This window comes from Rhinatrema bivittatum, chromosome 14, assembly GCF_901001135.1.
Source record: "Rhinatrema bivittatum chromosome 14, aRhiBiv1.1, whole genome shotgun sequence".
In the NCBI taxonomy this organism is placed as follows: domain Eukaryota; kingdom Metazoa; phylum Chordata; class Amphibia; order Gymnophiona; family Rhinatrematidae; genus Rhinatrema; species Rhinatrema bivittatum.
The window spans coordinates 66,452,557-66,469,209 of record NC_042628.1 but is presented as its reverse complement, the minus strand read 5'-3'; the positions used below and the strand labels follow the sequence as shown (position 1 = coordinate 66,469,209).

At 48.7% G+C, this 16,653-nt stretch overlaps 1 protein-coding gene across 1 annotated transcript in view; it reads right to left on the bottom strand.

Moving 5' to 3' along the window:
• LOC115075632 overlaps positions 1-16,653 on the bottom strand; it is a 123,200-nt gene that overhangs the window by 74,882 nt on the left and 31,665 nt on the right. Inside the window, exons 4-5 of the mRNA XM_029576204.1 lie at positions 8,624-9,001; positions 8,098-8,409 (exon numbers count right to left, since the gene is read on the bottom strand). Coding sequence (XP_029432064.1) covers positions 8,098-8,409; positions 8,624-9,001 — 690 coding nt within the window. The remainder of the gene's footprint in view (positions 1-8,097; positions 8,410-8,623; positions 9,002-16,653) is intronic.

Sequence of the window (16,653 nt, the reverse complement as noted above, 5' to 3'; positions counted from 1 at the left end):
TTCCTGCAATTTATCACAATCTGCTTGTGATTTAACTACTCTGCACAATTTTGTGTCATCTGCAAATTTGATTATCTCACTCGTCGTATTTCTTTCCAGATCATTTATAAATATATTGAACAGTAAGGGTCCCAATACAGATCCCTGAGGCACTCCACTGTCCACTCCCTTCCACTGAGAAAATTGCCCATTTAATCCTACTCTCTGTTTCCTGTCTTTTAGCCAGTTTGCAATCCACGAAAGGACATCGCCACCTATCCCATGACTTTTTACTTTTCCTAGAAGCCTCTCATGAGGAACTTTGTCAAACGCCTTCTGAAAATCCAAGTATACTATATCTACCGGTTCACCTTTATCCACATGTTTATTAACTCCTTCAAAAAAGTGAAGCAGATTTGTGAGGCAAGACTTGCCCTGGGTAAAGCCATGCTGACTTTGTTCCATTAAACCATGTCTTTCTATATGTTCTGTGATTTTGATGTTTAGAACACTTTCCACTATTTTTCCTGGCACTGAAGTCAGGCTAACCGGTCTGTAGTTTCCCGGATCGCCCCTGGAGCCCTTTTTAAATATTGGGGTTACATTTGCTATCCTCCAGTCTTCAGGTACAATGGATGATTTTAATGATAAGTTACAAATTTTTACTAATAGGTCTGAAATTTCATTTTTTAGTTCCTTCAGAACTCTGGGGTGTATACCATCCGGTCCAGGTGATTTACTACTCTTCAGTTTGTCAATCAGGCCTACCACATCTTCTAGGTTCACCGTGATTTGATTCAGTCCATCTGAATCATTACCCATGAAAACCTTCTCCATTACGGGTACCTCCCCAACATCCTCTTCAGTAAACACCGAAGCAAAGAAATCATTTAATCTTTTCGCGATGGCCTTATCTTCTCTAAGTGCCCCTTTAACCCCTCGATCATCTAAAGGTCCAACTGACTCCCTCACAGGCTTTCTGCTTCGGATATATTTAAAAAAGTTTTTACTGTGAGTTTTTGCCTCTACAGCCAACTTCTTTTCAAATTCTCTCTTAGCCTGTCTTATCAATGTCTTACATTTAACTTGCCAATGTTTATGCTTTATCCTATTTTCTTCTGTTGGATCCTGTTGGATCCTTCTTCCTGGCTGATCTATTAAGTCTCAAAGACATTAGCTTCTCTTCACTTCGTGTTTTCTGGTTTCCAGACCTTTCTAAGCCACTGCCACTAGTGCCTCCTGTTGCTTTTGAGGTAGGTCCTCTGCCAGCATTTGAATCTGTTTCCGTAGGTTCCTGTTGTACTGGCACATGTACAACTGGTATGAGGCAATTCGAGCAATGAGCATTCCTCCTTGAAAAACTCTCCTACCCAGAGCATCCAGGGCCCTGTGTTCTTGGCCTAGAGGGGCAGATGAATGGGTGAGGGATATCTTTGCCTTTTTAAGAGCAGACAACAACCACAGGGGAAAAAACAGTGCCCCTTGGTAGCCCATTTCTCCAAGCTTTTACTCCTGGTAGAAGTTAATGATTCTCTTCAAGGCTTATACATGAAATGGACGGAGTAGTAAATATTTCATCTTTCCCTTCCAGATTTTAAGAATAGTTTTCTTTGCATTAATGATCTTACAGAGAGAGGAGGTATGGGGATAGGTTACCCAGGCAGATTGTAAACTATTTGGGTACTGGCATGATGATTGCATCTAATTTCTAAAAATGCTGTAAGCTACCATGACCAATGGAAAGGAATACTAAAAATGAAAATTTCTCTTTCTAAAGGGGAGAGAAGATGAGAAAAGAAAGAGAGTATATGTGTGTGTGTGTGTGGGGGGGGGGGGGGGGTTAGGATGTGATCAGGAAAGGGAAAGTGAGCGAGAGACGCTGCGGGTGAGAAGGAGGTGGAAGTAACTTCAAGTGCTGGCTCCCGGGTGACAGAGACTGACAGTATGCTAAATGATTGGGTAATCAAATTATATTTCATGGGTGGTAGGAGGGAAGGGGAAGCCATGTCCACTCTGTAACCTTCATTTTCCAGGAGGATTACTGATTCAAATTTGATTACAGGAAGTCCAATTCTAAAAGAGTGAAAACAAACAGAAAGCTGGGTGCAGCTTTATAAGAAAATTATTCCTTACCTTCTAATTTTCGTTCCTGTAGTACCATGGATCAGTCCAGACAGTGGGTTATATCCCCCGACCAGCAGATGGAGTCAGAACAGAGTTTGAGAGCGTCAGCATATAGAGTAGTGCACCCTCTGCTGGAGCTCAGTATTACGCATAGCAAAGCCCAAAAGCAAAACACAACATTTTGGATCCAGATCCGTCCCCAAAAAGGAACAGAGAAAGATATAAGTAAACAAACGGTCAACGGGACCACCAACAGTCAACTTGTGAGGAGCTGTGAACAGTAACAATAATCAGAGACAAACAGAATGAAAGTTACCTGGAAGAATCCGAGCAGGACCTAATGAAACCCCTAGTGGCGGGCGTCTGGACTGATCCATGGTACTACAGGAACGAAAATTAGCAGGTAAGGAATAATTTTCTTTTCCCTGTACGTACCTGGATCAGTCCAGGCAGTGGGATGTACCCAAGCTTCTCTAAACTGGGTGGGGTCCTGAGAGACCTGCTCGGAGAACTTGATCGCCAAAAGAACCCGTGTACTGAGGCGCCAGGTGTAGTCTGTAATGTCTGGAAAAAGTGTGCAACGACTTCCACGTCGCCGCACGGCAGATTTTCTGGGAGGAAACGGAGCGAGATTAAGAACATAAGAAAATGCCATACTGGGTCAGACCAAGGGTCCATCAAGCCCAGCATCCTGTTTCCAACAGTGGCCAATCCAGGCCATAAGAACCTGGCAAGTACCCAAAAACTAAGTCTATTCCATGTAACCATTGCTAATGGCAGTGGCTATTCTCTAAGTGAACTTAATAGCAGGTAATGGACTTCTCCTCCAAGAACTTATCCAATCCTTTTTTAAACACAGCTATACTACCTGCACGAACCAGGACGCCGCTTGGGATCGCGTGGAATGAGCCGACACGCTGTGAGGCGGCACCCGCTCCGCCGCAATGTAAGCCGATGAGATGGCGTCCTTTATCCAGCGCGCAATAGTTGTCTTGGATGCCTGAGAACCTCTCCTCGGTCCTGACCAGAGGACAAACAAATGATCGGATACCCGGAAGTCATTGGTAACCTCCAGGTAATGGAGCAGCACACGCTTGATGTCCAGGAGCCGGAGAGACTGGGGTTCCTCTGGAGCGAACGCTGGAAGCTCCACCGTTTGATTGACGTGGAAGGCAGAGACCAGCTTTGGTAGGAAGGATGGCACCGTACGAAGGGAAACCCCGGAGTCGGAGAAACGCAGATAAGGGTCCTGGCAGGACAAGGCTTGGAGCTCTGAGATCCGGCGAGCAGAAGAGATGGCTACGAGGAAAACCGTCTTGAGGGTCAGGTCCTTGAGGGAGGACCCCCTCAGGCGTTCAAAAGGAGGGCCCGACAGCGTTCGCAGCACCAAGTTGAGGCTCCAAGAAGGGAAAGGATCCCTGACCGGTGGCCGTAGGTGTTTGGCATCCTTCAGAAAACGTGCAATATCCGGCTGAAGGGGTAGAGAGCAGTCCTTCTGTACCAAGACATTCAAGGCCGCCACCTGAACCCGGAGCGAATTATAGGCGAGACCCTTATCCAGACCATCCTGTAGGAAATGAAGGATCAGCGGGACAGTCGCCTCCATGGTTTAAACCCCGCAGTCGGAGCACTAGGCTTCGAAGACCTTCTAAACTCGAACGTAAGCGACAGAGGTCGAAGGCTTGCGGGAACGAAGCATCGTTGAGATCACTGTCTCCGGGTAGCCTCTGTGGCGGAGACGGCGCCATTCAAAAGCCAGGCCGCAAGACAGAAGAGTTCTGCCTGCTCGAAAAATACCGGCCCCTGACGCAGAAGATGAGGAAGATGGGACAGGCGAAGTGGGCCATCCACCGTCATCTGAAGTAGATCTGCGAACCATGGTCGACGGGGCCATTCCGGGGCGACGAGAATTACAGTCCCTCGATGATGTTCCAACCTGCGGAGAACCTTGCTGACCAGAGGCCAAGGAGGAAACACATAGAGCAGTTGATCCGACGGCCACGGAAGGGCGAGGGCATCCACCCCCTCCGTGCCGCGCTCTGTTCTGTGGCTGAAGAAGCGTGGAGCCTTGGCGTTGAGAAAGGTCACCATTAGATCGAAGCGTGGATGAGATGCATTGCCTCGTCGGAGAGAGCCCACTCGCCGGGGTCTGGCTGTTGACCACTCAGGAAGTCCGCCTGAACGTTGTCCACCCCGGCGATGTGAGAGGCCGCTATCCGGACGAGATTGCTCTCCGCCCACTTCATCAGGGGAGTTGACTCGAGGGAGACAGGCTTGCTTCTTGTCCCCCCTTGACGATTGATGTAGGCCACGGTGGTGGCGTTGTCCGAGAGGATCCTCACCTCTCTGTGTCACACCAGGGGAATAAAACGCTGGAGAGCGAAACGCACGGCTCTCGTTTCCAGGCGATTGATCGGCCACTTTGCCTCCTCTGGCGTCCAAGTCCCCTGCGTGGCGCTTCTTTCGCAGACAGCGCCCCATCCCACGAGGCTGGCATCGGTGGTCACCACCACCCAATTGAGAACCTCGAGCGAGACTCCCCGAGCCAGATGCGAGGGGACAAGCCACCAATCCAGGCTTTTCCTGGCTAATGGTGGAAGCGGCAGGATCACCTGATACTCCTGGGAGACTGGTTTCCAACGGGATAGCAGGGACGCCTGCAGTGGACGCAGGTGTGCAAACGCCCAGGGTACCATGTCGATGGTGGAGGCCATTACTCCCAGGAGCTGCAGATAATTCCAGGCGGTTGGTTCTTCCAAAACCGAAAACCGAGACACGTGCTCCCTCAGGGTTTGCGCCTTGTCCTGGCGCAGGAACACCATACCCCACCGGGTATCGAAGCTCGCTCCTAAGAAATCCAGGTGTTGCGAGGGCACAAGGGAACTCTTTGGAAGGTTCACCACCCAGCCCAGAGAGCGTAGGAATTGTACTACTCTGGCCACTGAGGTCTGACCATGTGAGAAGGACTTCGCTCGAATCAGCCAGTCGTCTAGGTACAGATGTACTAGGATACCCTCCTTGCGGAGGGCCGCCGCCACCACTACCATGATCTTTGTGAAGGTCCGAGGTGTGGTCACCAAACCGAAGGGAAGCGCCTTGAACTGAAAGTGTTGACCGAGAATCTTGAAGCAAAGATACCGCCGGTGAGCCGGCAGGATGGGAATGTGCAAGTATGCTTCCGAGAGATCCAGTGAAGCGAGGAATTCTCCCTTATGCACTGCGGCAATCACTGATCGAAGAGTCTCCATGAGGAACCGGCTGACCCTGAAGGCCTTGTTTACCTCCTTCAAGTCCAGGATGGGCCGAAAGGAACCGTCCTTTTTGGGAACGATGAAGTAAATGGAATAGTGGCCCAAGTCCACCTCGTCGAAGGGGACGGGAACGATGGCCCCTATGTCCTGCAGTCGGTCTACTGTTTGTTGAACCGCTATCCTCTTGAGATCCGAACCGCAGGGGGAGAAGATGAACCGGTCCCTCGGGGGGCGGACAAACTCCAAGGCGTAACCGTCTCTTATGGTTTCCAGCACCCACTGGTCCGTGGAGATAACTGCCCACTCCTCGTAGAAGTCCATGAGGCGGCCTCCGATCCGGGGAGGTGAGAAGTGGGCTCCTTTGGCATCATTGGGAGGACTTTGTGGGCGGATTTCCCTGCCCTGGACCCTCTCTCACGGGCCTCCACCCATGAAAGGAAAGAGACCAAGGCTGGGATCTTGTCGGCTGTGTCCAGGAACCAGACTGCCGGTAAGACCTATAACGTCGCTGTGCCCTGGCCCTGGTTCTACCGGAAGAAAATGACCTGAAGGAACGCTGTCTATCCTCCGGCAGCCGATGCACCGAATTTTCCCCCAGTGACTTGATGATCTGATCCAGGTCCTCTCCAAATAAAAACTTCCCCCTAAAGGGGAGGGAGCAAAGGCTCGACTTGGAGGAAGCATCCGCCGCCCAGTTGCGAAGCCACAAGAGCCGTCGGGCTGCTACAACCGAAACCATGGACCGCGCTATTACGCGAAAGAGATCATAAAAGGCGTCTGCCCCGTATGCTATGGCAGATTCCAGACGGTCCGCCTGGGCAGCCTCTTCGCGGGGCAACTCCTGAGAGGTGAGAAGCTGCTGTACCTAGAGTAAGCTGGCCCTTTGCGCGAACGAACTGCACATCACGGCCCGCATACCTAGGGCGGAGACTTCGAAGACCCTCTTGAGGAAGGTTTCTAGTTTACGGTCTTGCGTATCCCGCAGGGCCGTTCCACCCATGACCGGGATGGTTGTCCTCTTGGTCACTGCCGACACCGCTGAATCCACCTTGGGCACCTTGATAAGATCCAAAACATCCTCAGGGAGCGGGTATAGCTTTTCCATGGTGCGTGTGACCTTCAAGGATGCCTCGGGAGTGTCCCACTCCCTGGTGAGAAGCTGTAGGAAGGACTCATGGATAGGGAAAACCCTTGCCCTAGGACAGAGGGCGGCAAGTACTGGATCCCCTTTACGAGAAGAGGTGGCGACGGCAGGAGCCACAGGGATCGGCGGATCTGGAGATGGGTCGAGGTCCAGCTCCTGAATAATATGGTGGATGAGTTCATCCAGCTCTTCTTTTTGAAAAATCCTTAGGGCTCGAGGGTCGTCCCACTCCGTATGTCCATCCGGATGCGCCTCCGGGGGTTCCGGGGAGTCGTCTCCCACCGGCGAAGACGCCCCCGTGGTACGCCGGGGTGGCACGGGAGAGGGACCCGGCAGGGATCCAGGCGTAACGGGCGAGGCGGTGAGACCAACAGCAAGTTTAGGAACCTTGGGGGGAGGGGCCCCCAGGGGATTCGGCGCCTGCGCTCCCATACCCTGCAAATAAGCCATGTGCATTGCCAGAATAAAATCAGGTGAGAAAAACGGGGAGCTGATTGGAATCCCTGGGGGGGGACCGTCCTGGGAGCGCCGGTCGGGCAAACCCCCCGCCGGGGGCAGAGCCTGTTGAAAGCCAGTGTAACCAATCCTGTCTGCATCTGGGAGCGAGTCCGTCTCACGCTGTCCCCCTAAAATGGCCGCCATTCCCGCCAAAGGCGGCGTTGTGGCCGGCCTGCGCCGCCCGGGCTGAGGAAGAGGCAGGTCCGAAATCACAGCGGAGGACTGCAGGGTGCCTTCCCCGTCGGGGAAGCACCGCTCACAAAGCCCCTCCCTCAGAAATTGATTCCCCGGTTCGCTGCAGGCCTCACACCTCGAGGACCGCAGCATGTCAGCACCGGGAAAAAAGCCTCGGGGGGGGGGGCCCAAAAACGAGCTAGTGCCGCGGGGGGGACTGGAATGGCCCTAACAACCTGCCGAAGGGGTCCAGGAACTGCGGGGGAAAACCCCCGTTTCAGTTGATCACACACCCCGCGGGCGGAGCTTGCGAACCACGGGATCCACAAACGACGCGTGGAGCGGCCGGAACCACCGGCATCCACGGGGCACCACCAAAAAGAAGAAAACCTGTGGAGAAAGAAACTCAAAAAACTTCCACTTACCCCAACGGAAGAGGAAAGGAGTACAGAATAGAGAAGGCAGAGCCACAGACACACGCCTCCTCAAAAATTGAAAAGTCTTTTTTTTTTTTTAATTTTAAGGATCCAAAATGAAGAGAAACATAAGACAGGGAAATACTGTGAAGAAAAAGAAAGAAATAACCAAAAATGAAGAAACCCTGTCAATCTGGGGGAGCTAGTGGATCCCCCTGCTCACATCTGCTGGAGTCAGAAGAATACTGAGCTCCAGCAGAGGGTGCACTACTCTATATGCTGACGATCTCAAACTCTGTTCTGACTCCATCTGCTGGTCGGGGGATATAACCCACTGTCTGGACTGATCCAGGTACGTACAGGGAATGGGTTTTGGCTCAGTACAGATAGAAGCAGACAGCGCTTCTGCAGTACAAACTGTGCAGGGCTCTTTAATATTTATGAAAAAGTGACTTGGGAAAAACAGATTATTCTGTCACAGTGTTTTATACAATAGAAGCAAGCTACTTACTCTTCACATTTAAGGTGACAGTTTTCTCTGTGGACATTTTCACCCCAGGGTAATACACCAAACAGGTCAGGTTTTTCCTATGGTCAAACGTAGATGTAGTAAAGGTGAAACTGGATGAATAGCTGAATGTTCCATCGTTATAAGAAGATGTTGTGTTGGTCGTGGAATCAGCTATAGTTAAAGCTTTTATCCAGGTGATGATAGGAGTGGTTCCCGAACACCTCCCCGGAGCTGTGCAGTTGATAGTCAGTGTTACATCTGGCTCCAGCATCTCAGGGATCTGGATCGAGAACTCGGGCTCATTTGTGAAATCTAAACAAGATATAGAAAATGATACTGCCACATCACTGAGCTCTGTAGTTAACACTAGCAGCAAAGAGAAGCCAGTGCCAAGGACAAGTATGTGATATTACTGTCATGTGCTCATCTCATCACTACTGCAGCAACATGAATGGCATATGTTTTTTGCATTTAATGTAAAGGCTAAAGAATATTTTAGGAAGTCAGAAACGCAAAACATACTTACCTCTTATAGTGACAGAAGCAGGTTGTGATACGTAACTATGCATATATCCTCCCTCAAACCTGAAGTAATATCTGCCAGTATCCTCTTTCATGGCATCATCAATCCTTAAGGTGCAGTCACATTTAGATATGTTGCCGATGATGTTAAAGCGACCACTGGTACGTTCATCCACTTTTGTAGATATATTAGTACTTGCTACGGGGTTTCCTTGAGAGGAATCTCCCTCCCTGAACCAATATCCATGAAAAACCTTTCCTAATGTGACATTCAATGGGAAAGTGAACTGACACATGATGACCACACACATTCCCACTTCATCAGATACCACAGCACTGACATTTGCATAATCAACTGTGTGCCTGTCATGGCAGGGGGAACCTGCAGAGGGAGTAAGATATTTAGTGTTACAAATGTACAGCATTTCAGATTGAATATCAGTTTCAACACATGGCTCAGATCCAAATGCTCATAACAGATTAGAACTGCAGCATTAAACACAGACAATCTGACCAGCTACTAACAACGGTACCTATAAATAAGGCTTTTTCAAATGTTTTAATCATTTCTGCTTAAAATCCTGAAATTAAGAGTCTTTGTTAACATGAACACTCCTTCTTGGGTGAGGCTGAGACTAAAACCCAGGTGCAGGATTCAGACCTTCTACTTTCTCTTCGACCTCTGGGAGATGCCTATCCATGACAGAGAAGATTCTGTATTTGATCTGATGAGACTCTTCCCTGATTCAGAACAGGAATAAAAGCATCTACAGATCTCTGATGAATCTGGCAGCCTTTAATGTGTTCCTCTTGCTCCTGTTGCAGTCTGTATCTGCTTCATACTTATCCTCCCATAGCCCTGGAACAGCCCTTTCCTCCTGTGCCTCGCGTCCCACCAGGACCGACCCGGAGCCAACCGCGGATCAAGGTGAGGCCTTGCCACCTCGAGTCATCCCTACCGTCCATCTGCCTAGCCGTTTCAGACCACACTGACCACCGGATCCTTCCCGGACAGTAGGACCACGCTGAACACCCCGAACGGACCTGAGGCCCTTTGTGCGGACCTGCCCACCGCCCCGGTCACCAGACGCCTTCTTCTCGGCCCTCCGCCACGGACTCAGCCATCCCCGACTTCTAGGCCGCGTCCTGACCCGCCTCCGACTACGCTCACAGACCGATGGACCGCATCAGAACGAGAGTGATGAGGGACAGATCGATATAAGAGCGCTGGGGAGCCTTGGTGCCGCACGCGACAAAAGGGGCCTGCCCCTTAACGCGCCCCTTTGCGCTTCCCTTGGAGCTTATTTCTAGCCTCTCCCCCCTCCCACCCCTCAACTACGTACAATTCCTCCCGGCTTATCGATTGCCCACATCTCATACCGCTCCAGCCTAACACCACACTCACCATCCCTTACACTTCACCCCGCTTCGATACCTCAACTATACCTCTACCCACTGCATATTCTATATCACTCTACCACCCACTCACTCTTTCCTTCTCCTTTTACCACTCCTCTGCTTTGAACACCTCCTCCCCACAATCCCCAACCCTCAGCAAGCCTTCCCACCTCCGATATCATGCTGACATGCTAAATCCCCAGCCTCAACCAATGGCCCTACAACCTTAGGAAACCAGCTACTATTCCTACCACCCCATATCCCAGAACCCTACTTCCCATCATGCTCTCCCCCCTCACACAGTTTCTAGGCCTCACTGCCTTTACCCTACTACTCTGCAACTCCCAATCCATCTAAAAAAAATACCCATCCTCCACGACATCCTCTTTGATTCTAACCCGGACATAATGGCTCTCACTGAAACCTGGCTCAAAGAAACAGATACTGTTCTTCTGAATCAACTACCCTTACAACGCTATGACATATTCTCTATACCTCGACCTAAAAGAAGAGGTGGAGGACTCCTACTAGTGGCAAAAAAAGAACTTAAATTTACCTCACACCCCGTTTCACAACTTCTAAACTAGAAATTGGCCTTTTTAAGGCATCTCACTTACAAATATGCCTTATATATACCCCCCCTCCCCCAGGTCTACTTGAAAACAACCCTTCACCACTCACTGAATTTATCATGCAAAACATTGATCTCAAAAGCCCGGCCATTATCCTCGGCGACTTAAACCTCCATGTTGACGCCACCACCTGCACACCCACATGCAAGGCCCTCCTCTCCTCTCTCAAAGCCATGGGCTTCCTGCAAATATTCAACATTCCCACAAACAAAGCTGGCCATACCCTTGATTTAAACTTCATTAACTCACATATCCAATCCAAGGCAGCCCCCTCTTGCACCCCTATACCCTGGTGTGGCCACTCTTTGCTTTCAGCCCCGTTCTCCATAAACAACAAACACTCAGATCCCCACTCCAACAAAACTATCAAATTCAGGAAACCTTGCAGTAGAGATGACCTTATTACAACCCTCTCCAACAGCCTAGATAAACTTGACCTATCAGACACAGAAACAGCCATCTCATCATGGAACAAGATCACCTCCAACACTGCCAACTCGCTATGCCCCCTCAGCACAAAAGTCCTAAACACTTCCAACAACACAAAAAAACCCTGGTACTCGACCGAACTCAAGAAACTCAAACAAGCTCTAAGACCCCTGGAAAAAAAATGACGCAATGACCCCACTCTTTCCTGCTTGTCCAATTACAAGTCCGCCTTACACAAATACCGTACTGCTATACTTAAAATTAAGCAAGACTTCTATGCAATCAGAATACATGATCTACAATTCAATGTGAAAGCCCTCTTCTCCTATGTCTCTGAGCTCACCAAGCCTCCCACTCCCACCCCAACAACCGCAGACACACAAGCGAAATCTGACAAACTTGCCCTCTACTTCAGGGAAAAAGCTAATAAATTCATACAACGCTTTCCCCTCACAGCCCTTCCATCCAGACGCCGTCTTCTTGGCCCTCTGCCTCGGAGTCAGCCGCCCCCGACTTCCAGGCCGCATCCTGACCCGCCTCAGACTCCGACATACCACCACCTCACAAATCCCTTTTAATACCTTTGAACTGACCACATCCTCTGAAATTGAAACAACACTCAAAAAGATAAAAGCAGCCCAACACCACTCTGACACCATACCTACCAAAGCGCTACTATCTATCCCATGCAACAGAGCAAAACCTTTCGCTGACATCATAAACTCCTCCCTGTCCTCAGGAATTATACCTGACTCCCTTAAGCAAGCCACCATGAAACCCCTTTTTAAGAAGCCTAATCTCGACCCCAATGACCTCGCCAACTTCTGACCCATCTCCAACCTTCCACTCTTATCCAAAGTGATTGAAAAAGCAGTAAACTCTCAGCTCTCCGATCACCTTGAGACACATAACATCCTCTTTCCTTCTCAATTTGGTTTCCGTAAACTCTACAATTCAGAAACCCTCCTACTCTCCCTCACAGACACCATTCTGCAAGGCTTCAACAAAGGTCACTCATACTTACTGGCACTACTAGACATCTCTGCAGCTTTTGACATGGTAAACCACAGCATACTCCTAACACAGCATACTCCTAACACAGCATACTCCTAGAACCTCCTGCCTACAGGAAATTGGTATCTCTGACACCCCCCTCCTATGGTTCAAGTCATACCTCACACCAACAGGCTATACAAAGTGAAAATTGATGACCACAAATCTAAACCATTACCTCTCCACAGAGGCGTACCCCCAAGGATCCTCCCTTTCCTCGACCCTTTTCAATATATTTATTTAAGAACTTTTTTATACCGGCATTAGTGGGTACATCATGCCGGTTCACATTGTAACTGGAGAAAGGAAAAGAAATACATCAAACAGGGGCGGGGGGTAAGGAGGAATGAAAGGATAGAGAGGAGAAGGAAGGATTAAACTGCAGGATAGTCATTAACAACGAGAGGTAATAATAATAATACAAGCGTGTACAGTGACAAATGAAATACTGTCATTAACATCAAAAGTAAAAATAAAAACATTGATGTGACAACATCTGGCTGCTGGGGGTAACAGAGATTTTGTACCATAGTTCAATAAGGGATCATTGACTGGATTCACATAGAGGTGAACAGTGGGGTTAGTCCGGGTAGGCTTGTTTAAATAGCCAGGTTTTTAGTTTCTTTTTGAATTTAAAGGGGTATGGTTCAAGGCGGAGAGCTCTGGGCAAAGAGTTCCAGTGTGATGGGCCGGCGATGGAGAGGGCACAATCCCTAGTGGAGGAGAGTTGTGCAATTTTGAGAGGAGGCACGTGGAGGGTTCCCTTATAGAATGTTCTGGTAGGTTGATTGGGGTGAGAGAGGCTGAAGAGCTCAAGCCAATTTGAGTCATGGGAATATATGGCTTTGTGGATGATGGTGTGGGTTTTGTAGAGAATACGAGACAGGATGGGTAGCCAGTGTAAATCTTTAAGGATGGGGGTGATATGGTCGGCTTTATGGGTGTTTGTGATGATTCTGGCAATGGCATTTTGGAGCATTTAGAGAGATTTGATGGTCGAGTAGGGGAGCCCTAGTAGGAGAGAGTTACAGTAGTCCAGTTTGGAGGAGAGGGTGGCTTGTATGACAGTGCGGATGTCGTGGGGGTGTAATAAGTGTTTAAGTTTTTTTTAGAACATTTAGTTTAAAGAAGCCCTCTTTGAGGATGGAGCTGACATATTTCTTCAGATTTAGTTGTTGGTCTAGGATGACTCCAAGGTCTCTTACAGAGTGTTGCTCTGAAACGGATTTAAATAAGGGATCATTTACCAGGGAAGTTTTCGGTGTGGTGTGATGGGAAATGAAGAGCAGTTCCGTTTTGTTAGTGTTGAGGGCGAGGTGAAGGTTAGTGAGTAGAGAGTTTATAGCTGAGAGGCAGGTTTCCCAATGTTTTAAGGCATCAGAGAGAATGTTGGGTATAGGTATGATGATTTGGACATCATCAGCATACAGATAGAACTTTAGACCAAGGTCAGAAAGTAAATGGCAGAGTGGTGTAAGGTAAATGTTGAAGAGGGTGGAAGAGAGAGAGGAGCCTTGTGGGACTCCTTGAAAGAGTGAGTGTGGGGTGGACATGGTATTACCTATTTTGACAGAAAATTTTCTGTTCGAAAGATAGGATCTGAACCATAGGAGGGCTAGGCCAGAGATGCCTATGTCAGTAAGGCGGGAGAGGAGGTGATTGTGACTAATGGTGTCAAATGCAGCGGATATATCAAGGAGGGCAAGGAGGTAGCATTGCCCTTGGTCCATTCCTCTGAGGAGGTGGTCAAACAGAGGGTTTCCGTGTTAAGGTATTTACGGAAACCAAATTGTGAAGAGTGGAGGATCTTGTGGTTTTCGAGGTAGTCCATAAGTTGTGTGTTGACTACTCTTTCCATTATCTTGGCCAGGAATGGGAGGTTAGAGATGGGACGAAAGTTAGCAGGGTCTTTCGGGTCTAGTGAGGGCTTCTTGAGGGGTTTAACCACTGCCTGCTTGATGGTGTCGGGGACTATACCTGTGGAGAGTGAGCAGTTAATGATGTCAGCGATCGCTTTGGCTATGGAGTTTGGGATACCTAAGAGTGCTTTGGTGGGGATGGTATCTGAAGGGTTGGAGGCCGGTTTAAGTTTTTTTAGAATGGACTCGATTTCCTTAGAGGATGTGAGGTCAAGGGAAGCAAGGGTGGTTGGGGGTGGGGTAGAACGAGGTGGAGGGAGCGGATTGCTAGGGAATCTGGAGAGTAGCTTCTCCACTTTGCTGTGGAAGTAGAGGGCTATTTCTTCACATTTGGTAGAGGCTTCAGAGCCAGAAGTAGAGGGCAGGGTGGATTTGGTGAGACTTGCAACATATGAGAAGAGTGCCTTGGGATTATACCTATATTCATGAATTTTGGAGGCGTAGAAATCCCGTTTGTGTTTAAGGGTGGTGATCCTGTAGCAATGAAGGGCTGATTTGAAGCTGGACATGTGTTGAGGGGGATGGATCCTTGCGCCATATCCGCTCCTTCTGTCTGAGTTTGTTTTTCATAGATTTTAGCTCAGACGTGTACCAAGGGTTAGTATGTTTAGAGTCCGGAGCTAGCACTCGCTTGAAAGTGGGACAAAGTTTGTTGGCAATGTCCAAAGTAATGTCAGTCCAAGAGGCAAGGGCAGTTTCAGGGTCAGAACAATCTAGTTTAGGCAGGGAGGTGGAGAGAGCTGAGATGAGCTCTTCGCTGGCACAGGTCTTTCTGGAGATGATGGTAGAGCTTTGTGTGGAGTTACTGCAGGACGAGGGAGTGAGAGAGAGGCGGGATTCAATGAGAAAGTGGTCAGACCAGGGAACTGGAGTGCAGGTGGGGGTGCTCATAGAGTGGATACTGGGGTTAATGAAAATCATGTCTAGTGTATGCTCAGCTTTGTGGGTGGCGGAGGAGATGATTTGTTGGAATCCTATTGCGTGGAGGGAGTTGAGGAAGGTTTCACAGGACGAGGAGAGGGTTAGGGAGTCTACATGAAGATTGAAATCTCCAAGGACGATAGAGGGGGTATCAATATCAATGTTGTCGGCAATAAATTCAATGAGGGGTGAGGGGTTGGATTCAAGAAAGGTAGGTGGAGCGTAGACTAGGCAGACTTGTAAGTCTGGGGATTTGAACAAGCCAATTTCAAGTTTAGATGGTGTGTCTAAGTGGACACGTTTGAGATTAAGGGATTTCTTGACTGCAAGGAGGAGTCCACCTACTCTTTTCTTAGGTCTTGGGATGGAGAATATCTCATAGTCAGATGAGGGCAATTGGTTAATGAGGACGACATCTGAGTCTTTTAACCAGGTTTCAGTGACTGCACAGATGTCTGGCTTGCAGTCAGTTAAAATGTCGTCGAAGATGGGAATTTTTTTAGAAAGGGATTGCGCATTGAATAATATTATGAAAAGAGTGGTGAGACCTAAAAGTTGTGTCAAGGGGGATGTGAGGATGGGGATTAGGGATTTATGCAATGGGGTGGCTTGAAGAGGTGGGGGGAACAAAGTCTAGAGAGGAGGTGATGAATGCGAGGGATAGTAAAAGTTGTCATATATATACACTTCATTCCCCTCTGCCAACTCCTCTCTAACCTTGACCTCCCCCACTATCTCTATGTGGATGACGTACAGATACTCATCCCCATCACAGATTCTCTAGCCTCCACACTTAAAAGATGGGAAAACGCACTTGCATCGATAAACAGCCTCACAAGCCTTAACCTAGCCCTCAACTCCTCCAAAACCCAACTCCTCATAATCTCACCAACTCACCACAACATCAGTACCCCCCCCAAAAAAAAAAAAAATCACTCCTTCTCACAACATGCACGAGACCTAGGTGTCATAATCAACAATCGCCTCAACCTCCAAAAATTCATCAGCTCAACTATGAAACATTGTTACTTCAAACTTAACACATTAAAAAAGCTCAGACTTCTAATCAACCTTTGTGACTTCCAGACAGTACTCCAAGCCAAAATAGACTATTGTAATTCCCTCCTACTTGGTCTACCCAAAGCCTCCATTAAACCCCTTCAACTCCTACAAAACGAAACAGCCAGAATACTTACCAACTCACGCAAATTCGACCACATCACACTCATTCTCAAAGAACTACATTGGCTCCCCATCCACCACCGTATAACATACAAAGCACTCACCATCATATATAAAACACTCCACAACCAGAACTTGCCCTGGATGAAAGACTGCATGCACTTCCACACATCTAATAGACCCACCAGGTCATCATTTAAAGGCACCCTCCACATCCCCTCTCCAAAACAACTGCACCTCCTCCCCACCAGAAACCGTGCTATATCCATCGTTGGTCCTCACGCCTGGAACTCCATTCCACCCAAACTCAGACTTGAGCAATGCGCTCAGAAATAAAAAAAAAAACCCTCAAAACATGGCTATTCAAGAAAGCCTACCCTTAAACTGCCGCATCCCTTCCCGCGTATACCCTCCACCCCAACCATCACCAGCTAGTACCTCCTGCCCACCCTTTCCTCTGACCTCCTACATCAGCTAAGTTGCACAAAACTATCGAACTC